The sequence below is a fragment of the Phycodurus eques genome, chromosome 16, assembly GCF_024500275.1.
Source record: "Phycodurus eques isolate BA_2022a chromosome 16, UOR_Pequ_1.1, whole genome shotgun sequence".
In the NCBI taxonomy this organism is placed as follows: Eukaryota; Metazoa; Chordata; class Actinopteri; order Syngnathiformes; family Syngnathidae; genus Phycodurus; species Phycodurus eques.
In genome coordinates this window covers 23,758,291-23,774,967 of record NC_084540.1, presented here as the reverse complement: position 1 = coordinate 23,774,967, position 16,677 = coordinate 23,758,291, and the positions used below count along the sequence as shown (strand labels likewise).

At 46.4% G+C, this 16,677-nt stretch overlaps 1 protein-coding gene across 3 annotated transcripts in view; it reads right to left on the bottom strand.

The window, feature by feature from the left end:
• Positions 1 to 16,677, bottom strand: part of LOC133414385 (caskin-2-like) — a 31,563-nt gene that overhangs the window by 13,793 nt on the left and 1,093 nt on the right. For all 3 annotated transcript variants that reach the window (XM_061699693.1, XM_061699694.1, XM_061699695.1), the window contains exons 2-8: positions 14,303 to 14,480; positions 7,344 to 7,395; positions 5,726 to 5,823; positions 4,282 to 4,427; positions 4,114 to 4,209; positions 3,214 to 3,344; positions 152 to 260 (exon numbers count right to left, since the gene is read on the bottom strand). In XM_061699693.1, the coding sequence (XP_061555677.1) occupies positions 152 to 260; positions 3,214 to 3,344; positions 4,114 to 4,209; positions 4,282 to 4,427; positions 5,726 to 5,823; positions 7,344 to 7,395; positions 14,303 to 14,396 (726 nt within the window). In that variant the 5' untranslated portion in view covers positions 14,397 to 14,480. The remainder of the gene's footprint in view (positions 1 to 151; positions 261 to 3,213; positions 3,345 to 4,113; positions 4,210 to 4,281; positions 4,428 to 5,725; positions 5,824 to 7,343; positions 7,396 to 14,302; positions 14,481 to 16,677) is intronic.

Below are 16,677 nucleotides of genomic sequence, written 5' to 3'. Positions count from 1 at the left end.
AGTACCAACCTTTTCTGGTAGCTTAATTTCATTGTGTTGTTTAATTTGCTGTTGCGATTTTTCATTTGCTGTTGTGTTTTGCACTTCAGGGCCACCGTAGGTTAGCCGCATTAGCACGGAAGCGACGAAGCCGCCGCTATCCCCAACTCACATCCAGGAGCAGCCGCACCACCTCCGTCTTTCCATAGAGGGCGGCTTCGTGCAGGGCGGTGCCCGACTTGGTGGTGGCGTTGATGTCGATGCCTGCCTTCAGCAGCAGCCTGCCACGCAAAACACACACATGCGCGTGCCTTTATACGTCATACAGAATGGACGCTCGCGAGGCACCATTGCACAACTTTCTGTTCTGGTCCCGGCTGGAGACAGCGAGGGGCCGGGCACCCCCTTACTAATCATTGCTACTTCCTAGTCCACCACACTTGCCTTTTCCACTCTTCCTTCTCTCTCATTTCCTCAGTCATCAACTCCTCAAATTATTCTTTCCACCTATCCAGCACACTACTGGTACCAGCCAACACGTTTCCATCTCTATGCTTAAACACCCTTACCTGCTGCACATCTTCCCATCTCTGTCCCTCTGTCTGGCCAACCTGTATAGATCTTTTTCTTCTCCTTTAGTGTCCAACTTGGCATACATGTCATCATCTGCCTTTTGCCAGCTCTACCTTTGCCCTACGTTGCATCTCCATGTATTCCTTTCTCCTCAGTCCTCTCAGTGTAACCTCATTCCTTGTATGATTTCTTGTACTTTGAGATTCCACCACCAAGCCTCCTTCTCTCCCTTCCTACCAGAAGACAAACCAAGTGCTCTCCTGCCTGTCTCTCCGATCACCTTGGCTGTAGTGGTCCAGTCTTCTGCAAGCTCCTCCTGTCCACCGAGAGCCTGTCTCACCTCTTCTCGAAAAGCCGCACAACACTCTTCCTTTCTCAGCTTCCACCGCTTCGCCTTTGCCTTCTTAATCTTCCTCCCCACCACCAGAGTCATTTTCTTTGCTCTCTAGCTGCACTCTCCCCTACCACTAACTTACAGTCAGTAATCTCCTTCAGATGACATCCTCTGCACAAGATGTAATCCACCTGCGTGCTTCTACCTCCGCTCTTGTAGGTAACCCTATATTCCTGCCTCTTCTGGAAGAAAGTATTCACTACAGACATTTCCATCCTTTTTGCAAAGTCTACCACCATGTTCCTTTCCTGGATGCCGAACTTACCTATCACTTCTTCATCACCAATGTTTCCTTCACCAACCTGTCAATTACAATCTGCACCGATCACGACTCTCTCCGTCTGGGACGATCAGAACTACATCATCTAGCTCCTTCCAGAATTTCTCTTTCACCTCTAGGTCACATGCTACCTGTGGGGCATAGCTGCTAATCACATTACACATAACACCCTCAATTTCAAGTTTCAGCCTCATCACTTGATCTGACACTCTTTTCACATCCAAGACATTCTAAGCTAACCCTTCCTTAAAAATAACCCCTATTCCATTTTTCTTCCCATTGACACCATGGTCAAATAATTGGAATGCTACAACTAAAGCCTCTAGGCTTACTGCCTTTCCACCTGCTCTCCCGGACACACAATACATCAACCTTTCTCCTAATCATCATGCCAACCAACTCCCGAGCTTTCCCTGTCATAGTCCCAACATTCAAAATCCCCACTTTCAGTTGTAGGCTCTGTGGTTTCCTCTTCCCTTTCTGGTGAAGAACCCGCTTTCCCCCTTTTATTCATCTTTGACCGACAATAGCTGAATTTCCACCGGCACCCTGTAGGTTTACGGCGCTGGTGCTCATATTTGTTTGGCCAAGTTTTAAGCCAGATGGCCTTCTTGATTCAACCCTCTGCATTTATCCGGGCTTGGGACCGGCCTACAGTTTGTACTGGCGTGTGCCCCCCATAGGGCTGCATTCAAAGGCAGCAGTAAACACACCACTAAAAATGGCAAGACCACTTTAACTTTTTTTTTTTTTTTTTTTTTTAAACCTGTCCTGTTCAGCAGCAAGATCCAAGCAGAATGGTGGATCTCTATGCCTTTTGTGCTGGAACAGTTTTGCTGTGTAACAGGGGAATTTGAAATACTCCCTCTGTTTAATTAATTAATTATTTCTGTTAATTATTCTGATGTTTATTGAAAATGGAGCTGGACAGGAAAAGGTTTTAGGGGATAGACTGAGTGACAGAACGGACGAGGGGAATAGGGGTGCGAACCACAGCAGAACGATAGTCGATATTTGACTACAAGTTACGTTACAAAGTCAAATCATGTTCTTTTATTTGTACGGGGGACACACAACAACTAACCAATAGGACAAAGATGTGAGAGGACAGAAAAGAGCAGGTCAGGACAGCATGTGGGAAATGAGCAAGGCCGTGCTACTGATGAGTGGTGCGGTGGGATGCTTTTACAGTGTCGAAACAGCTCTAAGATATCTTAATACAACCTGTATTATTAGTAGTGGTCCCAGCACAAGCAAATTCAAACCTATAGCGTGTCAATAGAACTTATTCATGAATAAACATCATATCACATCCATGATAGTTCACTGGTGTAGGGAGTTGCTGTGCCGGTACACCCGCAAGGGGGGGCCCTGCCAGTGCGCCCACCCTCACCCAGCACACCCCAGAGAGTGCCGAAACACCTGGCCGAGTGCCCTCCCCAGCCCGACACTGACGGGTGTATGAGGACTGGCCGGGCAGAGAAGGGGAGCCACTGGACCGGAGACCAGCAAAGCTTTGCCAGGACCCGGCCCGGAGTCTGCATCCATCTGACGATTTTGAAAATGATCTGCGTCTTCTATCGAAATATACAATGTGCAATTCTTCTCGTTGTGCGTTTAGTCTTACAGCAAACTTCAACTAGCGTGTCATCAAACAGCCGAAAGCACGCTAAGACACACGGTGTGTTCAGGGTGTGTTTACAACGCTAGAACCCATGCGGCAGCACATTCATCATTTTTCTTCGACGATAAAGTTTTTATGATCGTGAGAAGCCAGAATATCCATTTAGTTGTATTCATTGAATAATGATTTGGATCGATTCCAAGTCAATCTTATCAATTCCCATCCCTAATTATGAAAACAAACGTTTGTCCGTTTGCACCAACTGTCAATCCGTGCCGAGCGGTTTTTGGGACATTGGAGTCCGGGAGGACCCGCGAACGCCACACCGGGATTCGAACGGGGAACCTCAGATGCGCGACTCACCCGATGACGTCCTTGTGGCCGTTGCGTGCGGCGAGGTGCAGCGGCGTGGTGAACGCCGCGTCGCTCGCCTCCTTACGCTCGCACTCCAGCAGCGATGGCGCCATGTTGCTACTCAAAAGCAGATGGGCCACCTGAGGCGCGCGTGCACACACACACACGAACACACACAGCCAGTCAAAAGTTTGGGCTGGCTTTTAGTGGAACTGAATTGGAACCTCTTTTTTTCTTTTGAATGGGAATTTGTTTTACTCTTTCATATTTTCTTATACTAGCACAAATAGCTTTGACAAAAGCAGTCTTGGCAACACTCCATATGTAAATATATAATATTGTACATAATACAAAAGCAAGTTGCATTTACAGTAGATTTAATTCATGAGGAACGTTTTGTTATGCATGTACAAATCTTACAATATACCCTAAAAGAACATCAGTCTGGATGCTAGTGAGTAATGTACGGGGGGACACACTTGCCGGTTAAAAAATCAATGAATAAATAATGTTTAAAAAAGCGTTGCCTGGAAGCTCCGTGACCGGACGCGCATGAGCCATTTCGATAGTGAGACGGATAAGATGACATCGTCAATACGCGTTAACGCGACTGGTCGGTTAAGTCCACACCTTCGTTCCGATGATTGATTATACCGTTTAAACCGCACACCCCTACTGTACAGTAATTTTATTTATTTACTTATGTCATGACTGCATGTTTTATAAAGTACAATATTACGAAGTGCTATTTTTCCTCATTAAAATTCATTTCAATGGGAAAAGATGATTTGAGGAACAAGTGCGGTCACAGAACAAATTCACCTCACATCTGAAGTTGAATTGTGATGTAATTGCGATGTGTACAGTATGTGATGTACTGTGTGTGTGCGGTCACGCACGCACGCTGACCTTGGCGCGTCCGAACTCGCAGGCGAGGTCGAGCGGCGTCTTCTTGGCCTTGTTGACGACGCACGGGTTGGACTGGTGCTGCAGGAGCGTCTCCGACTGAAAGCGCAATTAGTTCATTTGGGGCGGGGGCGCTCACAAGTCACGGCGAGACCGCGCGCGCCCGCTCACCACTTGGTAATGGCCGTATTGCGCGGCCAGGTGTAGCGGGATGTGCCCGTCCAGCGAGACGCCGTTGACGGACGCTCCCGAACGCAGAAGCAGCAGGACCGACTCCGACTTGCCTTGCCACGCTGCATAGTGCAGCGGGCGCATTCCTACACGCACGCACATGCGCACACGTACGCATTCATACGCACACACACGCCAAACAAAAACAAAACAACATGACCGTCATTACTTGGCAGGAACATTTTGTGGAAGAGAACTTAAAAATTGCAGAAATTGCACAAATAGAAATAGTTAGTATTTCCAAAATAGTAAGAATATCAGACATGCAAACACCAAAGGCATGAAAAAGGTGACCAAAAAAAACCCCAAAAACATTGTGGGCGCGGTGGGGGGTCTGGGAGAGAATTTGGGGGGATTTTAACATAAATTAAGCAATCTGGAAGACTCTGAATCGTACACTAAGGCAAAATAAACACCTTTCACGTAGAAAAACAACACCGCTCAAGTACATGTTGATGTACAAATTTAAGATTCAAATGAAATTTGCCTCATTTCTTTGCTTTTTTGTTTTGGCCTCCAACTTGAGGCAGGCCCATCTCCACCTGCACCTGATGCCTGCTTCAAGCTGTGCCACATGAATAGCATCCTCCTCTTTAAGCACTCTCATTCCAAAATCATTGTCTGTTTCACTTCATTTTTCAAAGGCTAATCTCAAATGCAGCCTCCAGGAAAATATGAAGTACAATATTTCTCTGTTTTTATTGGCCATTTCTGAATTTGAAGTTAGTTCATTCTGTGTTGGGACATAATCCCTAACATCGCTCCATCGCTTAATACATTTAACATTAACATCCGTAAATTAATGAGATAATTGTAGGCGCGTTTCCTAATTAATACAAGATGTACCAGCGGATCAGCTGTTGTCGCCGATGTTTATCTGGCGTTAATACCCATGCCCGGGAAGCCCAATAGAAGACGTCGTGTGAGGTCACGTGACTCTCTTGTGTCGCTTGATTGGTGAACTCGACTTAAACGTCACTAGCGCTTCAATCCCAAGTCGAAGTCTCACGCACGAAATAGTTGATAAATAAGCAATAATTGATCAATAAAAGTAGCGAGCAACATTTAACTGTAATTGTAACAGAGTAAAAGTACCGTTACTTGGATGGTGGATGTGTGGAATGGATCTAGCTGCCAGCATTCAAGGACTACGAAAGAGCCTCTGACGTCAGCGACGGAGGCAGCGACCCCCACCCCCAGGAAAAACTCATCAGATCTATACGATTCACGTAAATGGCCTATTTTGAGTTCAAAACGGCAAATTTCGCCGAAAGGCGACTGATTTGCATGTATGCAATATACAGTATAGTTATAATAGTGATAAAAAGGCCATAGCTATGAAGAAGAAAAAGGAGCAGGGGGAGGAGGAGCCATGTGGTCTTACCATTGCTGTCCTTGACATCCACGGCGGCCTGCGCATCCAGCAGCGCCGCCAGCAGCTCTGCGGTGCCCGTGAGCGCGGCGTGGTGCAGCGCTGAGAAGCTGGCGCGCAGGCAAAAACAAAGCAAACGGGAAATCAAAAACATTCCACCAATTATCTTTGTATTTTTTCACTTGGCCCTACTCATCTCCTTATTGGTCAGACATGAAATAATCAGCACCCTCGGGTGGACCCAAGTGGTACTGCACCTATGCTTGCTGGAACTTCTGTGACACTTTTCAGCCCGACTACCAAATATTATACAGTTGTCCATTTTCTGTGGGTTACTAAATATTATAGAGGTGCAACAATCGACAACTATTTCGATCATGGATGAATCCTTTAAAAAACGTGTCTGACTTCAAATAGTTAAAATCTTCAAAATGTCACCCTCTCAACACTAAATATTCTTTGATTCTTGTCATCCTCCATGAAAGCAGACGGATTATCTAGTTTATGAGTTTTCTGCACTGTCAATTCGAAATAATTTCCTGTTTTTCAATCAAGGGAAGGGAATCAAACTTTTTTTTTATCTGATCCATCAATTCATAGAACAAAATAATTGACAGATTAATCAATTATTCAAATAGAAAAAAATAAAATATATATTAATGCAAAATAAAATAAAATATTATTAGAATCATGAAAGTGTCTTCTTCCACTTCTTATTTTTAATAAGTAGGTTCCAACTGTTTGTGGGCTGGAGGGTGAGAGACGCGCGCACACATGCATGTACGCACACACACGCACACACACACACGTGAGATCGCGTGCGCACACACACACGTTAGAACAGATTACAAGAGCTTCACGCATGATGAGACAATAAAAAGCAATATAGGTAAATAAATAAATAAGCCCTGTGAGTGAGATGCGCGCATGAGTGCCGCTGCCAAGGACATGTGACCTGACGGGACGAAAGGCGCTGTTGCGTAACATCACCATTCACGTGGACACGGTAACAAAGATGGCCGACGGCGAAAGCGCCAGTAATGGGACAACGCACACTCAATCAATCATCTGTGAAAATCGTGTTCGGTGCATGATGGCGGGGGTGGGGGGGTCACAAGGAGAAGGCGGGGCCCTGACCCCTCAGCAAACAACATATGACACACTTTCCTCAGGCCCCGCCCCTCCAGGTGAATCGTCAGGTATGAGAAGCCTGATTGGATAACCTGTGGTCACGGAGAAGGTTGAGGAATGTGTTTGTCACCATGGCGACACGACAAGCAGCTTGTGCAAGGTTGTTATATTTTTCTTGTTTTTTGTTGTTTTTGTTATCTTGTGTTTTTGGTGGGTTTTTTTAATCCTGGTTTCAAACAAAAAGTTGAGATCCTAACCTGAGTTTGTTAGCCAAAGTTGGACCCCTAACTTTAGATGCTAACTCAGGCTGCAAAGCTAAAGTTGAAACCCTAATCCTGGTTTCAAGCCCTACTTTGAAACCATAACTTGAACCCACTCTCGAAACCCAACTTAAAACACCCGTCGTCCTCACAAAAGACTAAAAAGATCAAAGAGAAAAGACGCGTGCGTGACAAGTGCGCCGCTGATGGCCAGCGTCCGCTGGCGTGTAGTTACTTACCCGTCGGTGTCCTGGTAGTTGACGTTGAGTCTCTTTGTGGATCCTAAAAGTTCTGCAAGAACAAAAGAAAGAAGAAACAAAAGTCAACATTCTGGAAGTCAAAAAGTGATCAAGAAAAAATATGCTGCAAGCTCACTTTACACAACCGACGGGGGGAGGGAAGAAAAACGGGACACGCTGGCAGAACGCGTGCGCGTGCACGCACACAAACACACACATATTTGGCACATATAATACACATTTCTCACGCACACACATACACGCACACGCTGCACATTGCGGGGAGCGTGCGCATCCCTGCGGTGATGTCGTGCCGCTTTGCTAACGATGACCTGCTTTTCCTAATGAACCCCAAAAACATCAGCACACTCTTCATCATCATCATCATCATCATCACCAGCATCAGTAGCAGCGGAAACTTCAGCATGGATCCTCCGAGTGCAACCATCCACCGTCATTTTTTTCTTCATGCTTTGATTGACTCACTAAGCTCAGAGAACCCGGCGCGCGCCGATTGGTCGGCTTTGGCAATAAAAGTCAAGAGGCCGCTGCACCATGTCTCACTCTGTGCGATCTTTGGCGACTGAGTGACGCGTCCCGCCGCCACCTCGCCTTTCACCATCCCGGTCCCTCGCGCTGTTTCGCCAATTTCTAAGCCGTCATTTTTTTCTGTACGCAAAAACACAATGTTGAATTGTGTTTAGTTTTATGAGTTCATTTTACAGCAAACTTCAGCTGGGAGTGACAAATAAACAGCCTGATACAAGCACACTGTGCCTCTTATTTGGAGAAGTTTGCGAGCCAGGGTGAGAAGAGGTGCTATGACTAGCTATATATCGGCTACACTTTGAATGGGATTCGATCTGGAAGGCTGTTTGCGGGGCTGGAGCGAAGTAAAAGAAGCAGCAGCAGCTCACTCTCTCTTTTGCGCTCGTTCTTTCCTTCCCGCTGCTGCTCACAAGAAAAAAAAAGCTGGGCCGCAAGAATGCAGAGCACTAAAATTAGAGACGCGCTTGGAGCATCGCGCTATCATTACACGTCTGCGCTCACAGCAACGGTCAAATAAAACACGTTCACACCTCCGACATCTCGCACACGTCAACGGAGCTGATTTGAATGTCCCCTTCAAGAAGGAAAACAGCATGAGTGAAGAGACAATCTACGCGAGAGAGCAAAAAGCCATCAGAAGGCTGCAGCCAAACGAGCGTCTGGACTTCAAAAAGCCAAGCTCATTCTCTATCCTTTCTCGAAGGTTCGTTTGCCTGCGTCGCTTCTTCACACTTGGAAGCGCGACGGCCTGGTCTCGTTGCTTTTAAATGACAAGTTCCAGAACGGCCTGGCCCCGTTGCTTTTCCATTACAACAGGCACCGATCAAAAGCAGGCAGGATTGGGGCGGGATCGAAAAGAAGGTGAAACGGTCTTTTCCCGTCTCCATCTCTCGCTGGATTTCATCTGCCGCCAATCTGGACAAGAATGCCCGCGCCTCTTCAGTCGACCGCGGGACGAAAGCTGCTAAAAGTGCGACGTGATCGATCCCGACAGGACGGGACCATCGTGTAGAGTCGCCGACGCACATGAGCGATTGACAAGTGGACGCCCTGAACGGTGAGCCTGAATAGGCGTTTGATGCTGTGTTTATCACATTTCTTAAAGAATAAAAAGATAGATGAATAGTTAAGGAAGAAGCAAATTGCTAAGGAGAGTGGGTGAAAAAAAAGCCAGAATGAGGATATTTGAACATACCCATGCGTACATTCTGGTCACAAGCTTCGCCATATTATATATTATGATGTATTGATGTAAAACACAATATTTGATGCTTTATACACGAGTTATATGGCTTGAGGCGGCGCAGCTCGCTAAATCCTGAACTGTCTTTTCCTCGTGAGGGAAAGTCGCCGCGCTTCAAGATAGGCCTACATCTGTCGGCCAATCAGAAGACAGCGAGGTCACGGCCCTCCTCGGCCTGCGTTTTGGAACCAGGTCGAAGGAGGTTCTGAGGAACGGTATCATTGTCTCTGCCCGGCCTCGAAAAGCGACCGCACGGGGAGGAACCAGGCCGGTTGGGGGTAGGACCGCGACAATGGAAAAGGGGCAGAACTCCCGAGTGATTACGGAACGGGTGAATGATTCCCGACACGGCCGCAACGATCTCGGGAGCAACTTTCCTTTTCCTCGGACGTTTGCGTAGGAGGAAGCGACGCGCGGTCCAGGGCGTGACCCGTCGGTGACTGCGAGGACGTGTGCGAGGTTCCTCCGAAAACGCACGAACATCAACGCTTCCTGTTCCAGCGCCATTGTTCCCGCCGGCAGGAAGCCACCAATCTGATACCACTTCCTGCTTTGCTTTGTTACTAGGGCCACGACAGGACACTTACTAGAACCTTCTAGAACCTGACTCTTTCCACCCTGTTCGCGTGGGAAGGAGTGAGGACATATTGGAAAATGGTCTGTCTTGCAGTGCTGAAGAACAAGGAGAAGAAGAAGAAGCAGCAGCTTGTGGACACATGCCAGCGCTGAGGAATGTTTCACTTGCACGCTGATGTTGGAGGACACGCTAAACACACACACGTGCACACACTTAGACACAAACACACACAGATCAAGTTGTGACCATGTGACTTTCATGTCATCTTCCACTTCCTGTCAAGTCGTCATCTTTCCTAATCATACTCTTTTTCAGTACAGAAAAATCCCAAACTCACTCAGAGGACGGAAGGTGTCGCTTACATACCAACGCGCTGACATCATCACCCACACACACGCACACAAGCGCCCCACACAAACACACGTATACATTCACACACACGCACAAACAAACACACACTGCGTACATCAAAAGCGGCACAAGACGAGACAAAGCACCCTCCACTAACGACCGAGCGCCCCGAGGCGAGGTGAGGACGAGCGGTGCAATGCATGATGGGAGGAGCAACTCCTTCACAATGGGTCAACGTCATTGTTAGCGCAAAGCGGCTGGTAAAAAAGTCTCAATTCACTCTTGGGGAGGCCACAACGTAGACACAAAAAATTACTCATTTGTGGCTGCCATAGCTTTCCATCAACAACTTGGACTTCCAGGTCAGCAAATGGAGTGCACCTCAGCTAGAAGTGGCAGATGTCCTGTCCCTTCTGCTGTCAAATGAAGGTGTGCTCCATCTGCTTACCTGGACGTCCAGGAATGATATAAATATTTTTCATGTAGGTTTTGTGCGCATGTTAGACCTCATTCGTGGCCACAAATGAACATTTTTCTGCACACGTTTTATCGATGATGTGGCCAAATGTTGCCCCGTGCGTCACGTGGGCCTCGGTGGGGGAACACACCCGGCCGGCCGGGAGCCCCTGGGTCCCGAAGGCCCACGAGGGGGCCCACGAGGGCGAGAGGGCCCAAGAGGGGGCCCAAGAGGGGGCCCACGAACGTCCGCGTGGAGGATCTTTATTTGCTCTCTTAGCGAAGACAGAAAGAATATGAGCGCACGACGAGTTCCAACAAGTCACCGTCTCAGCGCACCTGACGTTGATTCCCAAGAGCTAACGAGCTAACGTGCTCACATGACAATAGCAAACACTTGGAGGCGTGGTTAAAACGGTGAACAATGAACGTCCAAATACAACGAGCTTCCAAGTGAGTCCCCATGCACGCGTGCGCGCACACACGCACGCGCACACACACACACACGCGCACGCACACACACACGCGCACACACAGACAGGACTACTTTCCATTTCCCTTCAACAGCACCATGGTGTTGATTACTTACATGAAGAGCTCGTCTATTAGTAGCAACAAAGCGAAGAGATGACAACGGCGCAAGATCTGTCTGCTTGGGCAAAATGTGCCACAGCAGTTTTGTTGGCCTCATTTATTTTGATATATTACACAGAGCAGATTAGGTGTGTGACATTTTTTTTTTTACTCATTTTGCTAGCTGGACGGCTTACTTTTTTGCATTCATTTAGTTGCTTTTCTCTCAAATCGGTTCATTCCAATTGTATTAATGTACTGCATTCAAATGTTGTAATTGATTTATTTTAAATAACAAATTAAAAAATAACAGTAAAACTGAAAAAAAAAAATCACATCCTGACGGACCCCCGCATATTCTTAGATTGGTACGGTAAGTGTTTCCGGATTTTACCCCCAATATTTTTTCAACTTTTTTCCAATTTGTTTTCATTTTTTAAATTGTTTTTTTCTTTCTTGGGGGAGAACCAACCCTGAAAATGCTTAATGGGTGTATATCCCCACGTTTTTTAAAATGCAGTCATAAAGGGCGACTATTATTCGCCTTTTTTTGCAATTTGCGGTCGGGCCCGCTCCTTATCCCGTCCAAAAAGCAGGGGTCCACTCTTCTGTACGTTTAAAAAGCTGTTTAAAAACGTTGTTTGTCTCACCTCATCTATGAATGTGTGGACCCTTCGGTCCAATTTAAACATGAAACGGGCCCCTTGAGCACAAAAGTTTCACCAGCCCCGGCTGAGCGAGTTCAGGTGAGGGCGTGCCTGATGAACTGAGCGGGACCCCCCGCCCCCTTCTCGGCCCCCCTCTCGTCCCTCACGCTAATTCCTTAATCCTGGCGAGGCGCCATCTGCGAACCACGGGGGGAGGTTTCTGACTCTACTTGGACAACACACTTTGACAACATACGGTACTTTGGAGTCACCAAGGCTGCATTCACTCAGTAGATCGGGATTCTGATATAGTGGACCGAGATAGTTCCTCATATGTCCACTAAAAATCCATCCATTTTCTGCACCGCTTATCCTCACGCGGGTCGCGGTCGTGTTGGAGCCTATCCCAGCTATCTTCGGGCGAGAGGCGGGGCACACCCTGAACCGGTCGCCAGCCGATTGCAGCCACTAAAAATCCCTTTGTCGTAATTGGGGAGTACGGAATGAGTGAATGATTGATCATTTGGCATTTTCTACTCCCTAATCACTATACATGGATTTATATACAGTGGGTAAGGAAAGTATTCAGACCCCCTTAAATTTTTCACTCTTTGTTATATTGCAGCCATTTGCTAAAATCATTTAAGTTCATTTTTTTCCTCAATGTACACGCAGTACCCCAAAAAAACGGAATTATTGAAATCTTTGCAGATTTATTAAAAAAGAAAAACTGAAATATCAACACAGCCATAAGTATTCAGACCCTTTGCTGTGACACGCGTATATTGAACTCAGGTGCTGTCCATTTCTTCTGCTCATCCTTGAGATGGTTCTCCACCTTCATTGGAGTCCAGCTGTGTTTGATTATACTGATTGGACTTGATTAGGAAGGCCACACCCCTGTCTACAGAAGACCTTACAGCTCACAGTGCATGTCAGAGCAAATGAGAATCAGGAGGTCAAAGGAACTGCCTGAAGAGCTCAGAGACAGAATTGTGGCAAGGCACAGATCTGCCCAAGGTTACGAAAACAAATCTGCTGCACTTACGGTTCATAAGAGCACAGTGGCCTCCATAATCCTTAAATGGAGGACGTTTGGGACGACCAGAACCCTTCCTAGAGCTGGCCGTCCGGCCAAACTGAGCCATCGGGGGAGAAGAGCCTTGGTGAGAGAGGTCAAGAAGAACCCAAAGATCACTGTGGCTGAGCTCCAGAGATGCAGTCGGGAGATTGGAGAAAGTTCGAGAAAGCCCTGAAGTGGGCAACCAACATCAACTCCGTCCTCAAAAAGGCCCAGCGGAGGATGTACTTCCTGCGGCTTCTGAGAAAGCACGGCCTGCCACGGGAGCTGCTGAGGCAGTTCTACACAGCGGTCATCGAATCGGTCCTGTGTTCTTCCATCACAGTCTGGTTTGGTGCTGCTACAAAAAAGGATAAACTCCGACTGCGACGGACAATCAAAACTGCTGAAAGGATTGTCGCTACCCCCCTACCCGCCATTGAGGACTTGCACGCTGCCAGAACTTAGACAAGAGCGTGCAAAATCCTCTCTGACCCTCCGCACCCCGGTCCCCGGCTCTTCCGGCTCCTTCCCTCAGGTCGGCGCTACCGATCAATGCCGCATACACTCCTTGAAGTCTCGGCGCCCTTTGCACGATGGTCATTGCGCCGGACTATTGCAATATTAGTCATTCGAACTGCTCCAAGTGCTAGAGGACTCTGCATCTTTTTGCACAATTGTCAAAAAAAAAAAAAATGTACCGTCATTACCAGATGACTAGCAACCCTTTACTGCTCAGTGACTGTTTTTTTTTTTGTCAATGTCTTTCTGTCTCCAAAGTGTTCTCTGTCAATTGACCGTCTGTTGTCGTACTGGAGCGGCTCCAACTACCGGAGACAAATTCCTTGTGTGTTTTTGGACATACTGGGCAAATAAAGATGATTCTGATTCTGATTCCGGAGTGCTCAGGACCTCAGACTGGGCCGAAGGTTCACCTTGCAACATGACCCTAAGCACACAGCTAAAATAACGAAGGAGTGGCTTCAGAACAACTCCGTGACGGTTCTCGACTGGCCCAGCCAGAGGCCTGACTTAAACCCAATCGAGCATCTCTGGAGAGACCAGAAAATGGCTGTCCACCAACATTCACCATCCAACCTGACAGAACTGGAGAGGATCAGCAAGGAGGAATTGCCAGAGGATCCCCAAATCCAGGTGTGAAAAACATCATTCTCAAAAAGACTCATGGCTGTATTAGCTCAAAAGGGGGCTTCTGCTAAATACTGAGCAAAGGGTCTGAATACTTATGGCTGTGTGATATTTCAGTTTTTCTTTTTTCATAAATCTGCAAAAATGTCAACAATTCCGTTTTTTCTGTCAACATGGGGTGCTGTGTGTACATTCATGAGAAAAACAATGAACTCAAATGATTTTCGCAAATGGCTGCAATATAACAAAGAGTGAAAAATTGAAGGGGGCCTGAATACTTTCCGGACCCACTGTATTGTGGACTGTATAGGTGACAAAAAGTCTACTAAAAATCACACTAAGGTTTCAACTTACTGCTCCTGCCGCTCTTCAGCTTGGACAGAAGCTTGTGCGTGGACGACAGGTCCCCGCTCTTGACCGCCTGCAGGAGGTCCTGCTCCTTCCCCATCGTAATCACGTCACAGCGCAGCCACACGCCGCCTCCTCAGCGCCGCATCACGCCGTCCAGATTGTAAGACCCGAAGCTTCGACGCTAAAACGCAATGACCGAAAAAAAAAAAGACACGAGTCAGAGGGAGCCAAGATGGCCACCCGATCGTAAAAATTCAAACACTGCGCCGGAAACACTGGTTCGGCATCAGGGCGTAAAATGGATGACGTCGTACTTTCTATGCCACAACGTCATCCATTTTATCGTAATCTACGTAATCGATCGTAATATGGATGACGTTGTGGCATAGAAAGCACGACGTCATCCATTTTACACCACGATCATCGGGCTGCCTGCAACTAATGACTATTTTAATTTTTGACAGTGCAAATTATTTCAGATTGATTATGATTCACTTCTTGGTTCGGTGCGTAACTCAGAAAATTGGCAAAAATGTTGATCACTATTTTCAAAGTAAAAGCAGATGTTTGCAAATGTCTTATTTTGAAAAACAAACAATCAGTCTGTTTTCACGAAGGACGACAGAAATCGGGGAATATTTACTGGTGAGAGGCTGAAATTCCGAGGATTTAAGTTAAACAAGGTTTCTAAATTATTCATTGATTATCAAAGTAGATTTTTTTATTTGATAATCGATTAGTTGTTGATTAATCCAATACATGTGCATCCTACTTCTGCATTTGGCAAAATAGGTCTAAGCGCTTCCTTCTCGCTCGGGTGAATTGCGAACGGGGACCGTGACAAAGTACCTGTGAGAACTCTAACCGGCTACAGTCTTTTTTCTTTTTTTTTTTTTTTCTTTTTTTTTTTTGGACACACAAGATGTCACCACAGAGACACCAACGATGACAAAATATGATGTTTAGGCCTCATTTTACAGAAAACTTATCATATTTGTATAAATAAATGATATATATACATTGGAACCTCAATAAAACGGACCCCAATAAAACAGACTGTCAGGACTGAACAATGTGTCCAAAAATACTTTCCATTTGTCACTTCAACTGCCGTTGACAAAGTCTGTTAGTTCCATAATTGGCCACTGTTGTTTACTGGCGCTGTGGCGCAATGCTAGCAAAGAATGGGACGGACGTATTTCCAGGTCACAGATATACAGTACAATATGACCTAGATATGATTATTAATAATATAATATAATATAATAATATAAGACTTATATTATATTATATATAATATGGTATAATAATATGGCTGGTATAATAATATTTATACCAATATGACCCGATTCCAAAAGACGTGGCTCCTGTGCCTACGTGGCGGTCATGTTGAATGTGGCGCACTGACATGGCGGCCTTGTCATGATGGTTCTATCTATTGTCTATCGTACATAGAGCACTCCGCAGAGAGAAAGCGGCATGGCTGCGGCATTGTTAACTCTGAGGAACACAAAACAAGTCTCTGGAGTCTGGAACATGATATTTTTGATACAGTAACAGTTGTTTTTGTCAAGCCGTTTGCCTTCGGCAACGGATTTGGAACTAGGAAGCACCCTAATTCCTCGCGGCTCATGAAAGCGACTCGCCTATGATGAGTATTGTATGTCAACAATGTCACCATGACCAAGCACACTGGCCTGCTAATTTTGGATGTGAGACTTTAAATTTGACAATAATTGTGCACATATGGCCTAAAACAAGGCGGCACGCTGGCCGACTGGTTAGAGCGTCAGCCTCACAGTTCTGAGGACCGGGGTTCGATCCCCGGCCCCGCCTGCGTGGAGTTTGCATGTTCTCCCCGTGCCTGCGTAAGCCATCAATAAACAACAATTTGAAAAAAGCTAAAAAGAATATCCATCCATCCATCCATTTTCTATACCGCTTATCTTCACTTGAGGGGGTACACCAAGAATATATGTAAATATATTTTTTCCATGTGAAAAGGGCTCATAGTTCCCTTGTCGTAACTGGACGCTGTTTTACGCAACCGTTTGCAATACAATGTACCGGCATCGTTGATCTTTTGTTCCGGCATTACCGGATAACTAGCAACCCTTTATTGCTCAGTGACTGTTTTTTTTTTTGTCAATGTCTTTCTGTCTCCAAAGCGTTCTCTGTCCATTGACCGTCTGTTGTCGTACTCGAGCGGCTCCGAGACTACCGGGGACAAATTCCTTGTGTGTTTTTTGGACATACTTGGCAAATAAAGAGTAGAGCTTCTGATTCTGATCTGATTCCGATTGCTTTTCTTGCCGTACAGACACGCGGAATGCGCTGACGACTTGGACCTCCCTAGTTTAGCGTCGCAGTCGGCACGG